The following is a 17212-nucleotide window of genomic DNA, read 5'->3' as shown; positions in this document are numbered from 1 at the left end:
CTACCGCTTTAACGGAAACCATATAAATGTTCCTCTGTCTACGTATGCCGCAGTTAAATTGGTCGCGCTTGCGCAGTCCTGTTCTTCTTTTTCTTGGAAGGTAAGTGGTGCATGCAGCGTGCTTCTGTTCACGGGGGAAAATGGACAACTTTTAGTAGTTTTATGTCAGTTTATCTTTGACTGGACATATTCCTTTTAGGTTTTGGTAGTGGAAAGCAAAGGTCAATTGTAAGTTTGATTCACGAGTGTAGGTGCATTCGGCGACAGGGTGTTGGTCTCATGTTTCTGAATCCACCGATTTTACGCTAATGGAAAAAGAGGCATGAGGCCTTCTGCGCGCTTGTTGGATGTTGCTAGTCATGTCTTGCTAGCCTAGCCTGCTAAACTAGCCGAATGTTTAACTGCCCTAGGAAAACTAACAATGTTGTAATGTACATTACATTGACATGAGACAATTTAACAAAGATGCCAACTGTCTTTTTAAGTGTTTATCACTTCCGAATTAACATTTTTGTTTAGGCAAAGTATTGTGATTAGGTTGCTAATTGCAACGTAGCTAGCTAACGTTAGCTAATTGGCTAGGTAATGCAATGTGTTCGTAAAACAAATCTGGGAAGTTGTGATGACTTAAAATGACCCCGAATGTTTTTACAATTAACTTCTCGCTTATGGCATGGAATTGTCGTCATACTAGTAACGCGAGCTAGCAAACTATCGCGTCTTTCAATCTAATTTAGCCATCTGGTTAGCTGGCAAATACATTAACGCTTCTATTTATAATCCAATTTGTCTCTTGTTAATCAATACTATCTGGTATGGTGGTCAACGTTGTCTTTTATAATCCGTAGTCGGTGTTTTTTCTCTCCCAATGTTGATTCTCAAAGCTAGTTACAATAAATACACAGCGTGTAGGCCGGGCCAGTAGCTAACTAGCTTATTGTTAGCCTCGTTCTGCTAACCTATCCAAACTTGTGTGAAGTTGGCTGAACGGTATCACTGGTGCTTGTGTGAATCACATTAGCAATCTGGCGTTAGCGCAGGAAGTTGTCTAGCCAACAATGATAATAAATGTTGTCCGGTCGGCTGCGAGCGTCCCGGGCCAGGCCTCCGTTATTTACCGGGGCACTATAATGCGGCAGGTTCATCGTGACGTGAAGCAAACTCCCGTTCTGCCTCCCGAACAGAGGCGCAGGCCAAACTGGGACACGTGGACAGGGCGTGGGGATGATCGTTAACATGACCAGGTCGGGCCCTGATCCAGTCTTTTGGGCTGATTTGTGAAATGGGTTTGCAGTCGCCTGTTAAATTTGACTGAGGTCCACGTGTGCTGGGACGTCCATTATTCCCACTTTGTCACCCACGGCATGATTTTGGTTATAATGGACATGAGTACGGGAACTGATGTCAACTATCTTTAACCAGACTAGTGAACCTGTTTCGTGGAATATCTTTGGTTGCATGGCCAATAAGGACAATTTTGAACCCATATATTTTTGCATTGCGTTGACTAGTGTTTTTGATGCGCACCAGCATTTCCCGTGTCAACTCTTTGGGTTCTGACGGAAGTCGTTCATTGTCTATGGAGCAATGCGGGGCACTCTGAGTACCGCACGCCTTCAATATTTTCAGCTCTGTTTTATTTGCTGTTCAATGGTACAGAGGTACAGACTCCAACTAGCTAGGTTAAAAGTTATTCACATGTGCGTCAAGTACAAAAATGTAGGCTGGTCATCCTGCAAAACGCATTTGATGTCACTCCGTTGCAACTGCTCCCATTAGGCCTGTAGATATGAATAAGATAACCAAGCTACATTCCTTGCCAAATTCCGAATGGACTGGTTGAAGTAGGGATATGTTCCAACTTTCTGAAATCAATGCCTCCCGTCTGTTCCACGTAGGTTATTTGTGAACTGTTAGTGGCATTTAGAATTGGCTAGGCTATAACCTGGATAAGAGCGTCTGCTAAATGACTTAAATGTAAATGTAAATGTAAAATAACCCCAACACACTGAAAATATTCTGACATTATTTTATTGAAGACAGAACATACATCAAGATCATTATTTAACTTGCCAAGTTAATTATGAACAAATTCTTATTTACAATGATGGCTGAACCCTAACCTGGACTACGCTGGGTCAATTGTGATATTGAACCAGGGTCTGTAGTTGCTCCTCTTGCACTGAGGTGCAGTGCTTTACACCTCTGCGCCACTCGGGAACCCAGGGCCTACACACCAAATGAATGTGGTGGCCCTAAATTATCACCATGTGGTGTTAAATGTGGAATAGTCTATCCTTTTGCAAAATTTCAAATGGGCAGAATAAACTAAATTTACAGTCTGTATATCGGGGGTTGGTATTTTTTTAACCTCTTGGAACTACCCATCTCGGATCCGGGAGAATTGTCAGCAACTACGCTAATTAGCATAGCGCAACGGTCAAAAATATTACTAGAAAATATTCACTTTCATGAAATCACAAGTGAAATATAGTGAAACACAGCTTAGCCTTTTGTTAATCACCCTGTCATCTCACATTTTGAAATTATGCTTTACAGCCAAAGCAAGACGAGCGTTTGTAAGTTTATCGATAGCATAGCATTAATGTCCAGCTAGCAGCAGGAAGCTTGGTCACAAATCAGAAAAGCAATCAAATTAACTGTTTACCTTTGATCTTCGGATGTTTTCACTGACGAGACTCCCAGTTAGACAGCAAATGTTCCTTTTGTTCCATAAAGATTATTTTTATACCCAAAATTCCTCAGTTTGTTTGTTACGCTATGTCGAGAAATCCACCGGAAATAGCGGTCACGACAACGCCGGAAGAAAATACCATTTATATCCATAATATCGACAAACATGGCAAACATTTTTATAATCAATCCTCAGTGTTTTTCAAATATCTATTCATCAACCGGGACGATTGGCTTTTCAGTAGGAGCGAGAGGAAAAATTACTACCTCAGTATTTTACGCAAGAATCACAGAGCCTTCAGCTGGCCACTTACGCAATGTAGTCGTTTACGCTCATTTTACGCTCATGCTAAAACATAAAGGTGAAACTACGTAGAAAAGAGAATTTGGTTGATATCCCTTTCAGTGGCCAATAGGGGTGCATAGGAACACAACGGTTTCAAAACATGAGTCGCTTCCTGAATGGATTTTTCTTGGGCTTTCGACTGCAATATCAGTTCTGTTATACTCACAGATAATACCTGGCAGCCAGGTATAATTCTAGCCTGGGCTACTTATGTTATTTTATCAAGAACTAGTCACAAGCTGCTACTGCTAGAATTGGGACCATTTGCTTCTCTTTTGACCTGAACTACAACAAACAGTAGGTAAATGTAATGGCTGTAATGTTTCTAATTAAAATGACTGCGGCAAGTTACAAATTGATACACTAGCAATATTTTCGGGCAATTGAGTTGGGAGCATTGAGCAACATGAATAGATTTCATGACTCTAACTTAATTTCCACATTTCTTCACTCATCTCCTATAGCTTGACTACCACATCTGTACTGGAATATATCAGCTAACAAACAGCAACTGAGGCCTTGCCCCTCCCTTGTTCATCAGCTCGACCTACTGTCAGTCAAGTCATCGGCAAGGCGAACATAATAACTCAATTTAGCCAGTGTTTTAGTAAACCGTTCCAAGCAAACCATCTAGTTAAACATACCAAAAGCTATTTAAATTGGTCCGGTTGTCCCATTGACATGGCATGGATATCAGTTGGCCTGCTAAACATGACAAACTGAACACAGTAAGGGATCATGATCTAACATTGTAATGAAGCAACATATGAGATGCGACTGGCCACCTCACTCCATAAGGTGGCCAGTCCTTCTGTAGCTCAGTTGGTAGAGCATGGCGCTTGTAACGCCAGGGTAGTGGGTTCGATCCCCGGGACCATCCATACGTAGAATGTATGCACACATGACTGTAAGTCGCTTTGGATAAAAGCGTCTGCTAAATGGCATATATTATAATGGATGTGCGCTTAAAGGGTCCGTACATTGAAGAAATGGAGATGTGCTTAACCGCATCCGAAGATTTAATGCCGTTAATGTTTTACTCGTTGACTTTGACAGCCCTAGTATTCATACATGGAAATAAATTGGCAGTGCTGTTGCTGTAATTGCCTGATATAACCGATACATGTGTTCCTCTGCAGTACCCCCTAATCCATCGCACCATGGCAGATCCCGAACTTGACTTCACCACCGGAGAGTCTGGTGCCTCCGCCACCATTCCTATGCAGTGCTCTGCCCTGCGAAAGAACGGTCACGTGGTGTTAAAGGGACGCCCATGTAAGATTGTGGAAATGTCCACCTCCAAGACCGGAAAGCACGGACACGCCAAGGTAGGGGGTTGCCTAGACGCGCATACAAATACTACATGCCCTAGGGATGCCTCTGCTACATAGTGGCAATGTCCAGCAGCATCAGTATTAGGGAGTTTGTGGGGAACAGACTTCTGCTGTACTTTCGTTCTCCACGTCTGAAGTAATTGACCCAAAAATACTTTTTGAATTTTCCAAGCATAACTTGATTCATCAAATAAGGTTTTATTTAACTTATGACTGTTAGTGGTGTGGTTAAACTCTGTTTTCTAAGTTGATGTTTATCCCTCTTCCTCTTTTAGGTGAACATGGTGGGCATTGACATCTTCACCAACAAGAAGTATGAGGACATGTGCCCCTCCACCCACAACATGGATGTCCCCCACATCAAGAGGAATGAGTTCCAGGTCAGTGTGACCAGGGTGGGAAATGAACACATGCCAAAAGCGGGTAGATTTTTGGCAATGTTAAAAATAAATAGTGATGTCTATTTCACCAGCCACATTGGTGACTGGTCATTTTATTAAAAGCCTAAATGTAGAAATTGGTTGACTTGCCCTGAAAGAGTATTAGTGGAACTTTGTCTTTGCGTTTCTTGGCTAGTTGCATTGTGTACAAAGGTTGTTCAATATTAGTTTGAGTTGGCTGCAATGGTCTGCGGAGGTACTCAACTCTGATGGACACTGCGTTAACATGGTAATGCCATGGTAACGCCCCCCCCCCGGCTGAAAAGGGAGCAGCTGAACATATGTCTTAACTTGTGACTCAAATATTTGGGGGTTAATATTGTGCTTATTTTGAGCATGGAACACAAATGTTTTCATTAGCTTTCAGTCATTTCCTATTATAACACTCCAATTGAATTGTTCACCTACATTTTATTTGTTTTAAATATCACCTTAACCTCTCTGGGATTTTCGGGACGGTAGTGTCCCGCCAACTGTCAGTGAAAGTGCAGGGCGCCAATTCAAAACAACAAATCTCATAATTAAAATTCCTCAAGCATACAAGTATTTTACACCATTTTAAAGACACAATTCTCATTAATCCAGCCGGTGTCTGATTTCGGAAAGGCTTTACAGCGAACGCACCACAAACAATTATGTTAGGTCACAGAGAAACACAGCCATTTTTCCAGCCAAAGAGAGTCACAAATAGAGATACAATTAATCACTAACCTTTGATCTTCATCAGATGACACTCATAGGACTTCATGTTACACAATAATGTATGTTTTATTTGATGAAGTGCATATTTATATCAAATCTCATTTTAAATTAGCTTGTTATGTTCAGTAATTCCAAAACCTGTGGTGATTTAGCAGAGCCATGTCGATTCACAGAAATACTCATAATAAACATTGAAAAAAGATACAAGTGTTATGCGTGGAATTGTAGATATTCTTCTCCTTAATGCAACCCCTGTGTCAGATTTCAAGAACTTTATGGAAAAAGCACACCATGCAATAATCTGAGTACGGCGCTCAGAGACAAACAGCCAGAGATCGGCCATGTTGTGTAGTCAACATTAGTCAGAAATTATAAATATTCACTTACCGTTGATCTTCATCAGAATGCACTCCCAGGAATCCATCGATATAAAGTTCATCATTTATGTCCAAATAGCTTCTTTTGTAAGGGCGTTTGGTAAACAAATCCAAACACGCGTGCAAATCTAGCCGAAAGGTCGGACGACAAGTCCAAAAAGTTACATTACAGGTCGTAGAAACATGTCAAACTAAGTATAGAATAAATTTTTAGGATGTTTGTATCATAAATCTTCAGTAATGTTTCAACTGGAGAATTCCTTTTTCTGTAGAAAAGCAATGGAACGCGAGGTAACTCACATGACCAGACCTTTGACTCATTCCCCTCTCATTCGGCCCCACTTCACAGTAGAAGCATCAAACAAGGTTCTAAAGACTGTTGAAGCCTTAGGAAGTTCAACGCGACCAATATCCCACTATCTTCAATAGGGAATGAGTTGGAGAAACAACCAACCTCCGATTTCCCACTTCCTGGTTGGATTTTTTTTCCGGGTTTTCGTCTGCCATATGAGATCTGTTATACTCAGACATCATTCAAACAGTTTTATGAACTTCAGTGTTTTCTATCCAAATATACTAATTATATGCATATTCTTGCTTTTATGGCTGAGTAGCAGGCAGTTTACTCTGGGCTAGAGGTCGACCAATTATGATTTTTCAACGCCGATACTAATTATTGGAGGACCAAAAAAAGCCAATACGGATAACCTCTTGCTCCTACCTGACACGCAGGTGTCCCGTCTAGACATCTGGAAATGCAAATGCGCTACGCTAAATGCTAATAGTACTAGTTAAAACTCAAACGTTCATTAAAATACACATGCAGGGTATTGAATTAAAGCTACACTCGTTGTGAATCCAGGCAACAAGTCAGATTTTTAAAATGCTTTTCGGCGAAAGCATGAGAAGCTATTATCTGATAGCATGTAACACCCCAAAAGACCCGCAACACCCCAAAAGACCCGCAGGGGACGTAAACAAAATAATTAGCGTAGTCGTCACTACATAAACCGCACAAATAAAATATAAAGCATTCATTACCTTTGACCATCTTCTTTGTTGGCACTCCTAGATGTCCCATAATCATTATTGGGTCTTTTTTTCGATTAAATCGGTCCATATATAGCCTAGATATCGATCTATGAAGACTGTGTGATAAACGGGAAAAAATAGCGTCTTATAACGTAACGTCATTTTTTTTTTATTGAAAAAGTTGACGATAAACTTTCACAAAACACTTCAAAATACTTTTGTAATGCAACTTTAGGTATTAGTACACGTTAATAAGCGACCAAATTGATCACGAGGAGATGTATATTCTTTAGCTGTCCGTCTGGAAATAATGTCCGGGTAAATCTCAACCAAAATATCCGGTCGGAGACCTGAAGAAATGGCTTGTCTCTTCTTCGTTTGACCAAGAAACAAAGCCTAGGCAAATGACAAGACTGTTGACATCGTGTGGAAGCTGTAGGTATTGCAACCTCAGCCCCATTTATTGTGGTTCGCCTTTATAAATGGGTTGAAGTGGCGGATGGATATATATTTCCATTTTCAGTGATCAGATTTTCTGCGCTTTTCGATGAAACGCATGTTCTGTTATGGTCACAACCGTGATTTAACCAGTTTCATAAACGTCTGAGTGTTTTCTATCCACACATACTAATCATATGCATATACTATATTCCTGGCATGAGCAGCAGGGTGCTGAAATGTTGCGCGATATTTAACAGAATGTTCGGAAAAAGTAGGGGGTAGGAGTAACAGGTTAATGCACTTGATAATTGCTGTTAAGGCATTGAAGTTACTGTCCACGACCCTTTGTTTATTGACGTGTTGTCAGTGTTTACGTACTTTGCTACATTGCCTGGGGGGAGACTTAGGCCTGTAAGCATAATCAAATGTGCTTGTATGTGTTAGGCTTACGCCTGGTCAAGTAGGTGACCTCATAGTTTCTTGGTACATTATTCAACTGCCTTGGGAGTAATGCTGTTGTGCTGATCACAATGGCTTTCTCTTTCTGGGAACAATGTGTCCACAGCTTGTGCCTCTGCTGTCAGCACTGGCCCTTGATTGGGTCACAGTAATTTTCCCCTTTGCAATGTCACCTTTTTTTCTTTTTATTGACACTTTGATTACATTTTACTGTGAATTTGGTGTTGGAGTGTTGCCCTGTGTTAATGCATGACGATCACCCAGCACTGTGCCAATACCCATGGCGTGAGTGTGAATGGTTCATGCTACAGAAATCTCCTTGGAGATGGCTGTTACACCAGAGTGATCACATCACAAACCTCTGGTGTGATTGCTAACATAACAAATGCACATTTTCTCTAAAATACTAATCTCACACATTGTCGTGCAGTTTTCTGCTTAGTTCCTTATCTGCACAGCCTGGCTGACATTAAGACCACTTGGAGTGTGCATTTGTCTGACTGTAACCTGTTTTTCAGCTGTTGAACATCACTGATGGGTTCATGTCCCTCATGGGTGACAATGGTGATGTGAGGGAGGACCTGCGTGTGCCTGATTCAGACCTGGGCAAGGAGATCGAGCAGAAGTTTGCTGCCGGTGAAGATATCCTGGTGAGTGGCTGGCACAGTGTTGGCTGGGGTGTTGTGACTTTTGACAGTTTATTTTGAGTGGTGCCTACAAAGAATATTAACCATTCCTCTGCCTGCAGGTCTCTGTGCTGGCTGCTATGGGGGAGGAGTGTGCTGTGGCCGTTAAGCAGATGACCGGTGGCAAATAGAAAGACTGGGGCTTGCCCAGGCAACAAACTCCACCCACAACCAGTCTAGCATTCTTATTGGTTATTCTGTCACCAAAGCGACGGCCTTCAGACAACTTCAATCATTCTGTTGTGATTCCTTTTTTTCTCGTTTTTTGGTTTTCTCTCCGACGCTGTCGGACTGTCCCACCGTTACAGCGGCTTGCTCGCTGTTGGGTGGCATTCTGCCGGATCACTGAGGTTTAGTTATACATAATCTACTATATAAAGAAAAATACTTTCAAAATATAGATTTTCTTTTTTGACTTCCTCATTCCTGTTTATTTTTGCCTTCGAGATGTTTTGGTCTTGCCACATACATTCCAGAATGTTTAAAATAATGATGGGATCCAGCTTTTTGTATGATTATTTTTTTTATATTACTTAGATTGAATAGAACAGGTCTGATGCCTTTTTGGGGGGGGGGGGGGGGGGGGGGGCTTTTTGACTGGTGGGAGGAGGGGGCTGGAGGCCCCTTTTACTGTCCAACTCCGTTGGGGTTGTCCCTCTCTGGCCGCCTTACTGCTGCTTCCCAGCATGGCCTCTGCTCTGGCAGATCAGACAACTCAGATGCTTTTCTCCCAAGCCACGAACGATGGTGGCAGTCCCACCCTAGCATTTAAATAATCCTTTGATATCAAGAAAGAGAACATTAGAGAAGATGCTAAATATGAAACCAAACTTCAGTGATTTCTCTTGTCAATGCCGCTCTGTCTGTTTAGGAAGCTGAGGGCCCTGTGCGCTTACCTCTATTGTCACCACGGCAACCTGGCCCCGCCCCGGCTGCCCTGGGCATCCCATAATAGTCGAGTCTGAGGTGTTGGTGTGGCAGCGTGGGCTTCCGGAATGTTCTGGAAGGCAGTTTGCAGTGAGGTGTGTATGAGGGCAGGGGGTGTGGAGTTGCAAACTTATTTTGTTCACTCGAGGCCTTTGTCACCTGACTGGAGATGGCAAAAAATAAAGTTAAAACAAATAGAACGTTTTCTTAGTTGTGGTTTGTTTTCTCACTAATGTTCCACTATCCCAATGCCTGGCTGAAGTTTTTAAAAAGTATGATACAGAAATGGATAGGTTTGAGCTTTGGTTGGGAACTCTGCACTCCAATTTGCCTGGAACCATATGGTATGCTACTGTGTATATGCATAGTACACTGAACACAAATATAAATGTAAAGTGTTGGTTTCATGGGCTGAAATAAAATATCCCAGGAATGTTCCATATGCACAAAGCTTACTTCTCTAAAATTGTGGGCATTTCTCCTTTGCCAAGATAATGCATCCATCTGACAGGTGACATGTCAAAGGTACATTGTGCTGGGAACAAAGGCCAGTAAAATGTGCAGTTTAGTCACATGCTACAGAAATTGCAAATGGCATGCTGATACGGAATGTCCACCAGAGACTTGATTGTCCATTTCTCTACCATAAGCCAAGTCAATGACTTGAGCGTTTGGCAGTATGGTGTACCAGCCTCACAACAACAAAATACGCAGAACCACGCCAGCCCAGTACCTCCATGCCTGCTTCACCTGCATTATCGTCTGAGACCAACCAACCGGACTGCTGAAACTTGGTTTGCGCAACCTGAAAATTTCATCACAAAATGTCAAATAGTCTCAAGGAAGCTCATCTGCGTGCTTGCCCTAAGTTGCATTGTAACTAACTAAAGTTGGTAGTTGTTCACTGACACGCTGAAGAATTGTGCTCATCATGGATGATTCCAAGTTTCACCTGTACCAAGCAGGTGTCGTGTATGGTGTGGGCGAGCGAGCGGTTTGCTGATGTCAACGTTATGAACAGTGTGCCCCTGCGGCTATGGTATGGGCAGGCATAAGATGCGACACAATTGCATTTTATCGATGGTAGTTTGAAGAGATCCTGAGGCCCATTGCTGTGCAATTCATCTCCAACCGCCATGTTTCAGCATGATAATGCATGGCCCCATGTTGCAAGGATCTGCACACAATTCCTGGAAGCTGAAAATGTCCCAGTTTCTCATGGCCTACAAACTCGCCAGTCACCCATTGGGATTCTCTGGCTCGACATACGGTAGCGTGTTCCCATCAATATCTAGAAACTTCACACAGCCATTGAAGAGGAAAAGGTATCTGACCATGTGAAATCCATAAATTTAAGGCCTAATGGATTGATTTTAATTGACGGTAAACATAATGAACTAAGTAAAATCTTGGTTAGACTGCGTTTATTTTTGTTCAGTGTATCAATTTGATCCCTGGCATCTGGCACATCCTGTAATGTGGATTTGTCTTCAATTTGCTGGGTCTGTTAAGTAGAATGCTGTAGTCTTTGATAGAGGAAGCCTCACTGTTGACTGCTTAACCTTTTATCTTTTAGGGCAGTTTGTTAAAGCTGTTTTGAGGACCTTGTACAGCCTGGGTTTGATACCTGACACCTAGTGAAGTACTCACACTGCTGCTTCCTCTGCCCTTCTGGTCTGGCCCATTGCCCAGACTAGAGTACACTGCAACAGAGGCAAAGCACTGCAGATACCAGTGTTCGGGGCTCAGCTAAGACTCCATGACTGAACGGCAGTGTCTGGGTTTGAGCCAGGATGAAGCCCTGTCCCTGCAGGGGCCTGTATGGCTGTTGAGCCACACTCTGCCTGAATGCCTGCCACTGCAGTGTGAAGACAACTCATTCATTCTCTTCACACAATGTATACTCACGCATACAATTGTACACATCTGTATGCTCTCAGAAACCTGGACAATGAGTCAGATCAGTCTAACACTAGACTAATGCATATGGAATAATTAGGTAAAGGAACGAAATGTAAGGTTGGTGTGTTTAGGTCACTCAGTAAGCATTTTGGCAACAATATAGACCTATTACATCAGTAAATCAGTAAAGCCATGACCCTGCTGTTGTAGTGTCAATCGGATTAATGCAGGTGCTTAACAGGGCTCAAGACTGGGGGCCCAATATGAAGCTAAACAGGAAATATATAGAGTATTCATTATAGCCTGGGTGGTTTGAGCCTTGAATACTGATTGGTTGACAGCTGTGGTGTGACACAACTTTTTTTATTCTAATTACATTGGTAACCAGTTTATAATCTCTAAGGTACCTGAGGGGTTTGTGATATGGCCAATATACCACGGCTAACGGCTGTAACCAGGCACTCTGCATTGCGTGTAAGAACAGCCCTTAGCCGTAGAATATTGGCCAAATACCTACCACAACCCTTATTGCTTAACTTTTGACTGGTAGTGTATATAGTTAACACCTACTCATTCAAGGGTTTTTACTATTTTCTACATTGTGCAATAATAGTGAAGGCATTAAAACTATGAAATAACACATGGAATCATGTAGTAACCACTAGTGTTACATTTGTTTAAATAGATTTTATGTGTGAGATCCTTCAAATAGCCAATCTTTGACTTGATGACAGCTTTGCACACTTTACATTCTCTCAACCAGCTTCACCTGGAATGCTTTTCCTACAGTCTTGAAGGAGTTCCCACATATGCTGAGCACTTTTTGGCTGCTTTTCCTTCACTTTGTGGTCCATCTCATCCCAAGACATCTCAATTTGGTTGAGGTCAGCAGATTCATCACTCCTTGGTCAAATAGCCCTTACACAGCCTGGAGGTGTGTTGGGTCATTGTCCTGTTGAAAAACAAATGATAGTCCCACTAAGCCCAAACCAGGTGGGAGTATGTATCGCTGCAGAGGGCTGTTCTAGCCATGCTGGTTAAGTGTGCCTTGAATTCTAAATATTGCAGTGTCACCAGCAAAGCAGCCCCACACCATAACACCACCATCTCCATGCTTTACGGTGGGAAATACACATGCGGAGATCATCTGTTCACCCACACGGCGTCTCACAAAGACACTGGTTTGAACCATAAATCTCCCATTTGGGCTCATCAGACCGAAGGACAAATTTTCACACGTCGAATGTCCATTGGTCATGTTTCTTGGCCCAAGCAAGTCTTATTATTGGTGTCCTTGAGTAGTGGTTTCTTCGCAGTAATTTGACCATGAAGGCTTGATTCACGTTGTCTCTGAACAGTGGATGTTGAGATGTTACCTGATCTCTGAAGCATTAATTTGGGCTGTAAACTCAACTTATTCTCTGGGTCTTCCATTCCTTTGGGGGTCCTCATGAGAGCCAGTTTCATCGTAGCATTTGATGGTTTTTGCGATTGTACGTGATGAAACTTTCCGTTTTGACTGACCATGTTTTAAAGTAATGATGGACTGTTTCCCTTAGCTTATTTGAGTGGTTCATGCCATAATATGGACGTTTTTAAATATTTTTTTAACCTTTATTTAACTAGGCAAGTCAGTTAAGAACAAATTCTTATTTACAATAACGGCCTAGGAACAGTGGGTTAACTGCCTGTTCAGGGGCAGAACGACAGATTTGTATCTTGTCAGCTCGGGGATTTGAACTTGCAACCTTCCGCTCTAACCACTAGGCTACCCTGCCACCTCTTGGTCTTTTACCAGATAGCCCTATCTTCTGTATACCCCCTACTTTGTCACAACACAACTGTTTGGCTCAAATCCATTAAGATGGAAAGAAATTCCACAGATTTACTTTTCACAAGGCACACCTGTTAATTGAAATGCATTCCAGGTGACTAGCTCATGCAGCTGGTTGAGTGAATGCCAAGAGTGCAAAGCTGTCATCAAGTCAAAATGTGGTTACTTTGAAGAATCTCAAATATAAAATGCATTATGATTTGTTTAACACCATTTTTTGGGGGTTACGACATGATTCTATGTGTGTTATTTCATAGTTTGTCTTCACTATTATTCTACAATGTAGAAAATATAAATAAATAAAAAAACGAACACTTGAATGAGTAGGTGTTCTAAAACGTTTGACCGGTAGTATATAGACACACATATGTGGATTCAGCTATTTCAGCCACACCCATTGCTGACAGGTGTATAACATCAAGCACAAAGCCATGCAATCTCATTAGACAAACATTGGCAGGAGAATGGCCTTACTGAAGAGCTCCGTGACTTTCAACGTGGCACCGTCATAGGATCCGACCTTCACAGCAAGTCAGTTTGTCAAATTTCTACCCTGCTTGAGCTGACCTTGTCAACTGTAAGTGCTGTTATTGTGAAGTGGAAATGTCTAGAAGCAACAGCTCAGCCGTGAAGTGGTAGGCCCCACAAGCTCACAGAAGAGGACCGCTGAATGGTGTAGAGCATAAAACAAGACTGTTCTCAGTTGCAACACTGACTAACGAGTTCCAAACTGCCTTTGGAAGCAACATCAGCAGAAAAACTGGAGTTTTTTGAAAGGGGTTTCCATGGCCGAGCAGCTGCACACAAGCCTAAGCTCACCACGCACAATGCCAAGCGTCGTCTGGAGTGGTGTAAAGCTCACCGCCATTGGACTCTGGAGCAGTGGAAACGTGTTCTCTGGAGTGACGAATCACGCTTCACCATCTGGCAGTCTGACGGATGAATCTGGGTTTGGCTGATGCCAGGAGAACGCTACCTACCCCAATGCATAGTGCCAACTGTAAAGTTTGGTGTAGGAGGAATAATGGTCTGGTGCTGTTTTTCATGGTTCGGGCTAGGCCCCTGAGTTCCAGTGAAGGGAAATCTTAATGCTACAGCATACAATTCTGTGCTTCCAACTCTTTAACAGTTTGAGGAAGGCCCTTTCCTGTTTCAGCATGACAATGCCCCCATGCGCGAAGCGAGGACCATGCAGAAATGCTTTGTCTATTGGTGTGGAAGAACTTGATTGGCCTGCACAGAGCTCTGACCTCAACCCCATCAAACAGCTTCGGGATGAATTTGAATGCAGACTGCAAGCCAGGCCTAATCATCCAACATCTGTGCCCGACCTAACTAATGCTCTTGTGGCTGAATGGAAGAAAATCTCTGCAGATGTGTGGAGGCTGTTATGGCAGCAAAGGGGGGACCAACTCCATATAATATCTGTAATTTTGGAATAAGATGTTTGACGAGCAGGTGACCACATACGGTTTTTGGGCGGAAAAATACAAAATATACTACATACTGTGTACACTACCTGACAAAGTTTGTGGACACCTGCTTGTTGAACATATCATTCCAAAATAATGGGATGAAATAATGAATGCACAAGAATTGGCGGGAGACAGCTGTGCCATATCTTTGCCACACTCCTCCCCTTGTTGCAACATTTAAATATTACACTCAAGACACATTATCTTGTAGAATCTAGGTGCTTTTCACTGACAGCTGCAACTCAGCTAGACCTATTGCCAGAGGCAGTTTGGAACTCTGTAGTGAATGTTGCAACCGAGGACAGACGATTTTTACATGTTACGTGCGTCAGCGGTCCCGTTCTGTGAGTTTGTGTGGCCTACCACTTTGTGACTGAGACATTGTTTCTCCTGGACGTTTCCACATCACAATAACACTTACAGTTGACCGACCGGGGCAGCTCTAGCAGGGCAGTAATCTGACGAACTGACTTGTTGGAAAGGTGGCATCTTATAACGGTGCCAGGTTAAAAGTCACTGCACTCTTAAGTAAGGCCAGCCTACTGTCACAGTGTGTTCGATTATATATATCTTAGCAGCGGGTGTGGCTGAAATAGCCGAATAAACTTATTTGAAGGGGTGTCAAAAGACTTGTGTACGGTCATGGCCAAACGTTTTGAATGACACATTAATTTCCCAAGTTTGCTGCTTCAGTGTCTTTTAGATATTTTTGTCAGGTTTTTAGTATGAAATACTGAAGTATAATTACAAGCATTTCATAAGTGTCTTAGGCTTTTATTGACAATTACATGAAGTTGATGCAGAGTCAATATTTGCAGAGTTGATTTTGACCCTTCTTTTTCAAGACCTCTGCAATCCGCCCTGGCATGCTGTTAATTCACTTCTGGGCCACATCCTGACTGATGGCAGCCCATTCTTGCATAATCAATGCTTGGAGTTTGTCAGAATTTGTGGGGTTTTGTTTGTTCACCCGCCTCTGGAGGATTGAACACATGTTCTCAATGGGATTCAGGTCTGGGGAGTTTCCTGCCCATAGACGCAAAATATTGATGTTTTGTTCCCCAAGCCACTTAGTTATCACTTTTGCCTTATGGCAAGGTGCTCCATCATGCTGGAAAAGGCATTGTTCGTCACCAAACTGTTCCTGGATGGTTGGGAGAAGTTGCTCTTGGAGGATGTGTTGGTTCCATTCTTTATTCATGGCTGTGTTCTTAGGCAAAATTGTAAGTGAGCCCACTCAATTGTCTGAGAAGCAACCCCACACAGGAATGGTCTCAGGATGCTTTACTGTTGGCATGACACAGGACTGATGGTAGCGCTCACCTTGTCTTCTCCAGACAAACTTTTTTCCGGATGCCCCAAACAATCGGAAAGGGGATTCATCAGAGGAAATTACTTTACCCCAGTCCTCAGTAGTCCAATCCCTGTACCTTTTGCAGAATATCAGTCTGTCCCTGATGTTGTTCCTGGAGAGACATGGCTTCTTTGCTGACCTTCTTGACACCAGGCCATCCTCAGTCTTTGCCTCACTGTGCGTGCAGATGCACTCACACCCGCCTGCTGCCATTCCTGAGCAAGCTCTGTACTGGCAGTGCCCCGATCCTGCAGCTGAATCAACTTTAGGAGACGGTCCTGGCACTTGCTGGACTTTCTTGGGCGCCCTGAAGCCTTCTTCACAACAATTGAACCGTATTCCTTAAAGTTCTTGATGATCTGATAAATGGTTGATTTAGGTGCAGTATCCTTGCCTGTGAAGCCCTTTTTGTGCAAAGCAATGCTGAAGGCTTGTGTTTCCTTGTTGGTAACCATGGTTGACAGAGGAAGAACAATGATTCCAAGCACCACCCTCCCATTGAAGCTTCCAGTCTGTTGTTCGAACTCAATCAGCATGGCAGAGTGATCTCCATCCTTGTCCTCGTCAACACTCACACCTGTGTTAATGGGAGAATCACTGACATAACGTCAACTGGTCCTTTTGTAGCAGGGCTGAAATGTAGTGGAAATGTTATTTGGGGATTCAGTTCATTTGCATTTATCTGATCACTCTTCATAACATTCTGGAGTATATGCAAATTGCCAAAATATAACCTGAGGCAGCCGACTTTGTGAAAAAACATTTATGTCATTCTCAAAACTTTTGGCCACGACTGTAATATACTGTATATGCTAAAATGTTCGGCCACCACGACTTGCCAGTTTGAATGCCCCTTGGCATAGATTCTACATGTGGGCCTAAACCATGCCAGGAAAATGCACCCCACGCCATAATATATGCTTTATATCCCTAGTTTACTCAAGTATTTACTTTATTTTGGCAGTTACCGGTATGCCTAGAGTTGTATTGTGGCTATAGACATAATCCATAGAAGGGTTTTGTAACCTCTTACCCTGGTAATTTGACTATTAAACTCTAGGGGTACAGTAGCAATGGATGCCAGTCCTGACTTGAATGGGAACTGCCATCTATGGGTTATATTTCAATGGTTGGTTGCAGCTGTCTTTGTGTTTTGAAGATTTCAAAATAGTAAAAAATGAAGCCCTGGGACCTATGATTTCTTAACCT

General features: G+C 42.6%; 1 protein-coding gene across 2 annotated transcripts; it reads left to right on the top strand.

Moving 5' to 3' along the window:
• Positions 1 to 9638, top strand: LOC123991269 (eukaryotic translation initiation factor 5A-1-like). Of its 2 annotated transcripts, none has more exons than XM_046292697.1 (5): positions 1 to 100; positions 4180 to 4368; positions 4650 to 4754; positions 8344 to 8475; positions 8574 to 9638. In XM_046292697.1, exons 2-5 carry the CDS (start codon positions 4201 to 4203, stop codon positions 8640 to 8642), a joined length of 474 nt encoding a protein of 157 aa, XP_046148653.1. In that variant the 5' UTR covers positions 1 to 100; positions 4180 to 4200; the 3' UTR covers positions 8643 to 9638. The 2 variants fall into 2 exon arrangements, with proteins under 2 accessions (XP_046148653.1, XP_046148654.1); XM_046292698.1 differs by lacking the exon at positions 1 to 100 and adding an exon at positions 209 to 228.
• The last annotated feature ends 7574 nt before the right edge of the window (positions 9639 to 17212 follow it).

The sequence above is a fragment of the Oncorhynchus gorbuscha genome, linkage group LG12 (assembly GCF_021184085.1).
Source record: "Oncorhynchus gorbuscha isolate QuinsamMale2020 ecotype Even-year linkage group LG12, OgorEven_v1.0, whole genome shotgun sequence".
NCBI classification, from domain to species: domain Eukaryota; kingdom Metazoa; phylum Chordata; class Actinopteri; order Salmoniformes; family Salmonidae; genus Oncorhynchus; species Oncorhynchus gorbuscha.
Note: the sequence above shows the minus strand (reverse complement) of the source record. Positions and strands in the feature narration are given on the sequence as shown.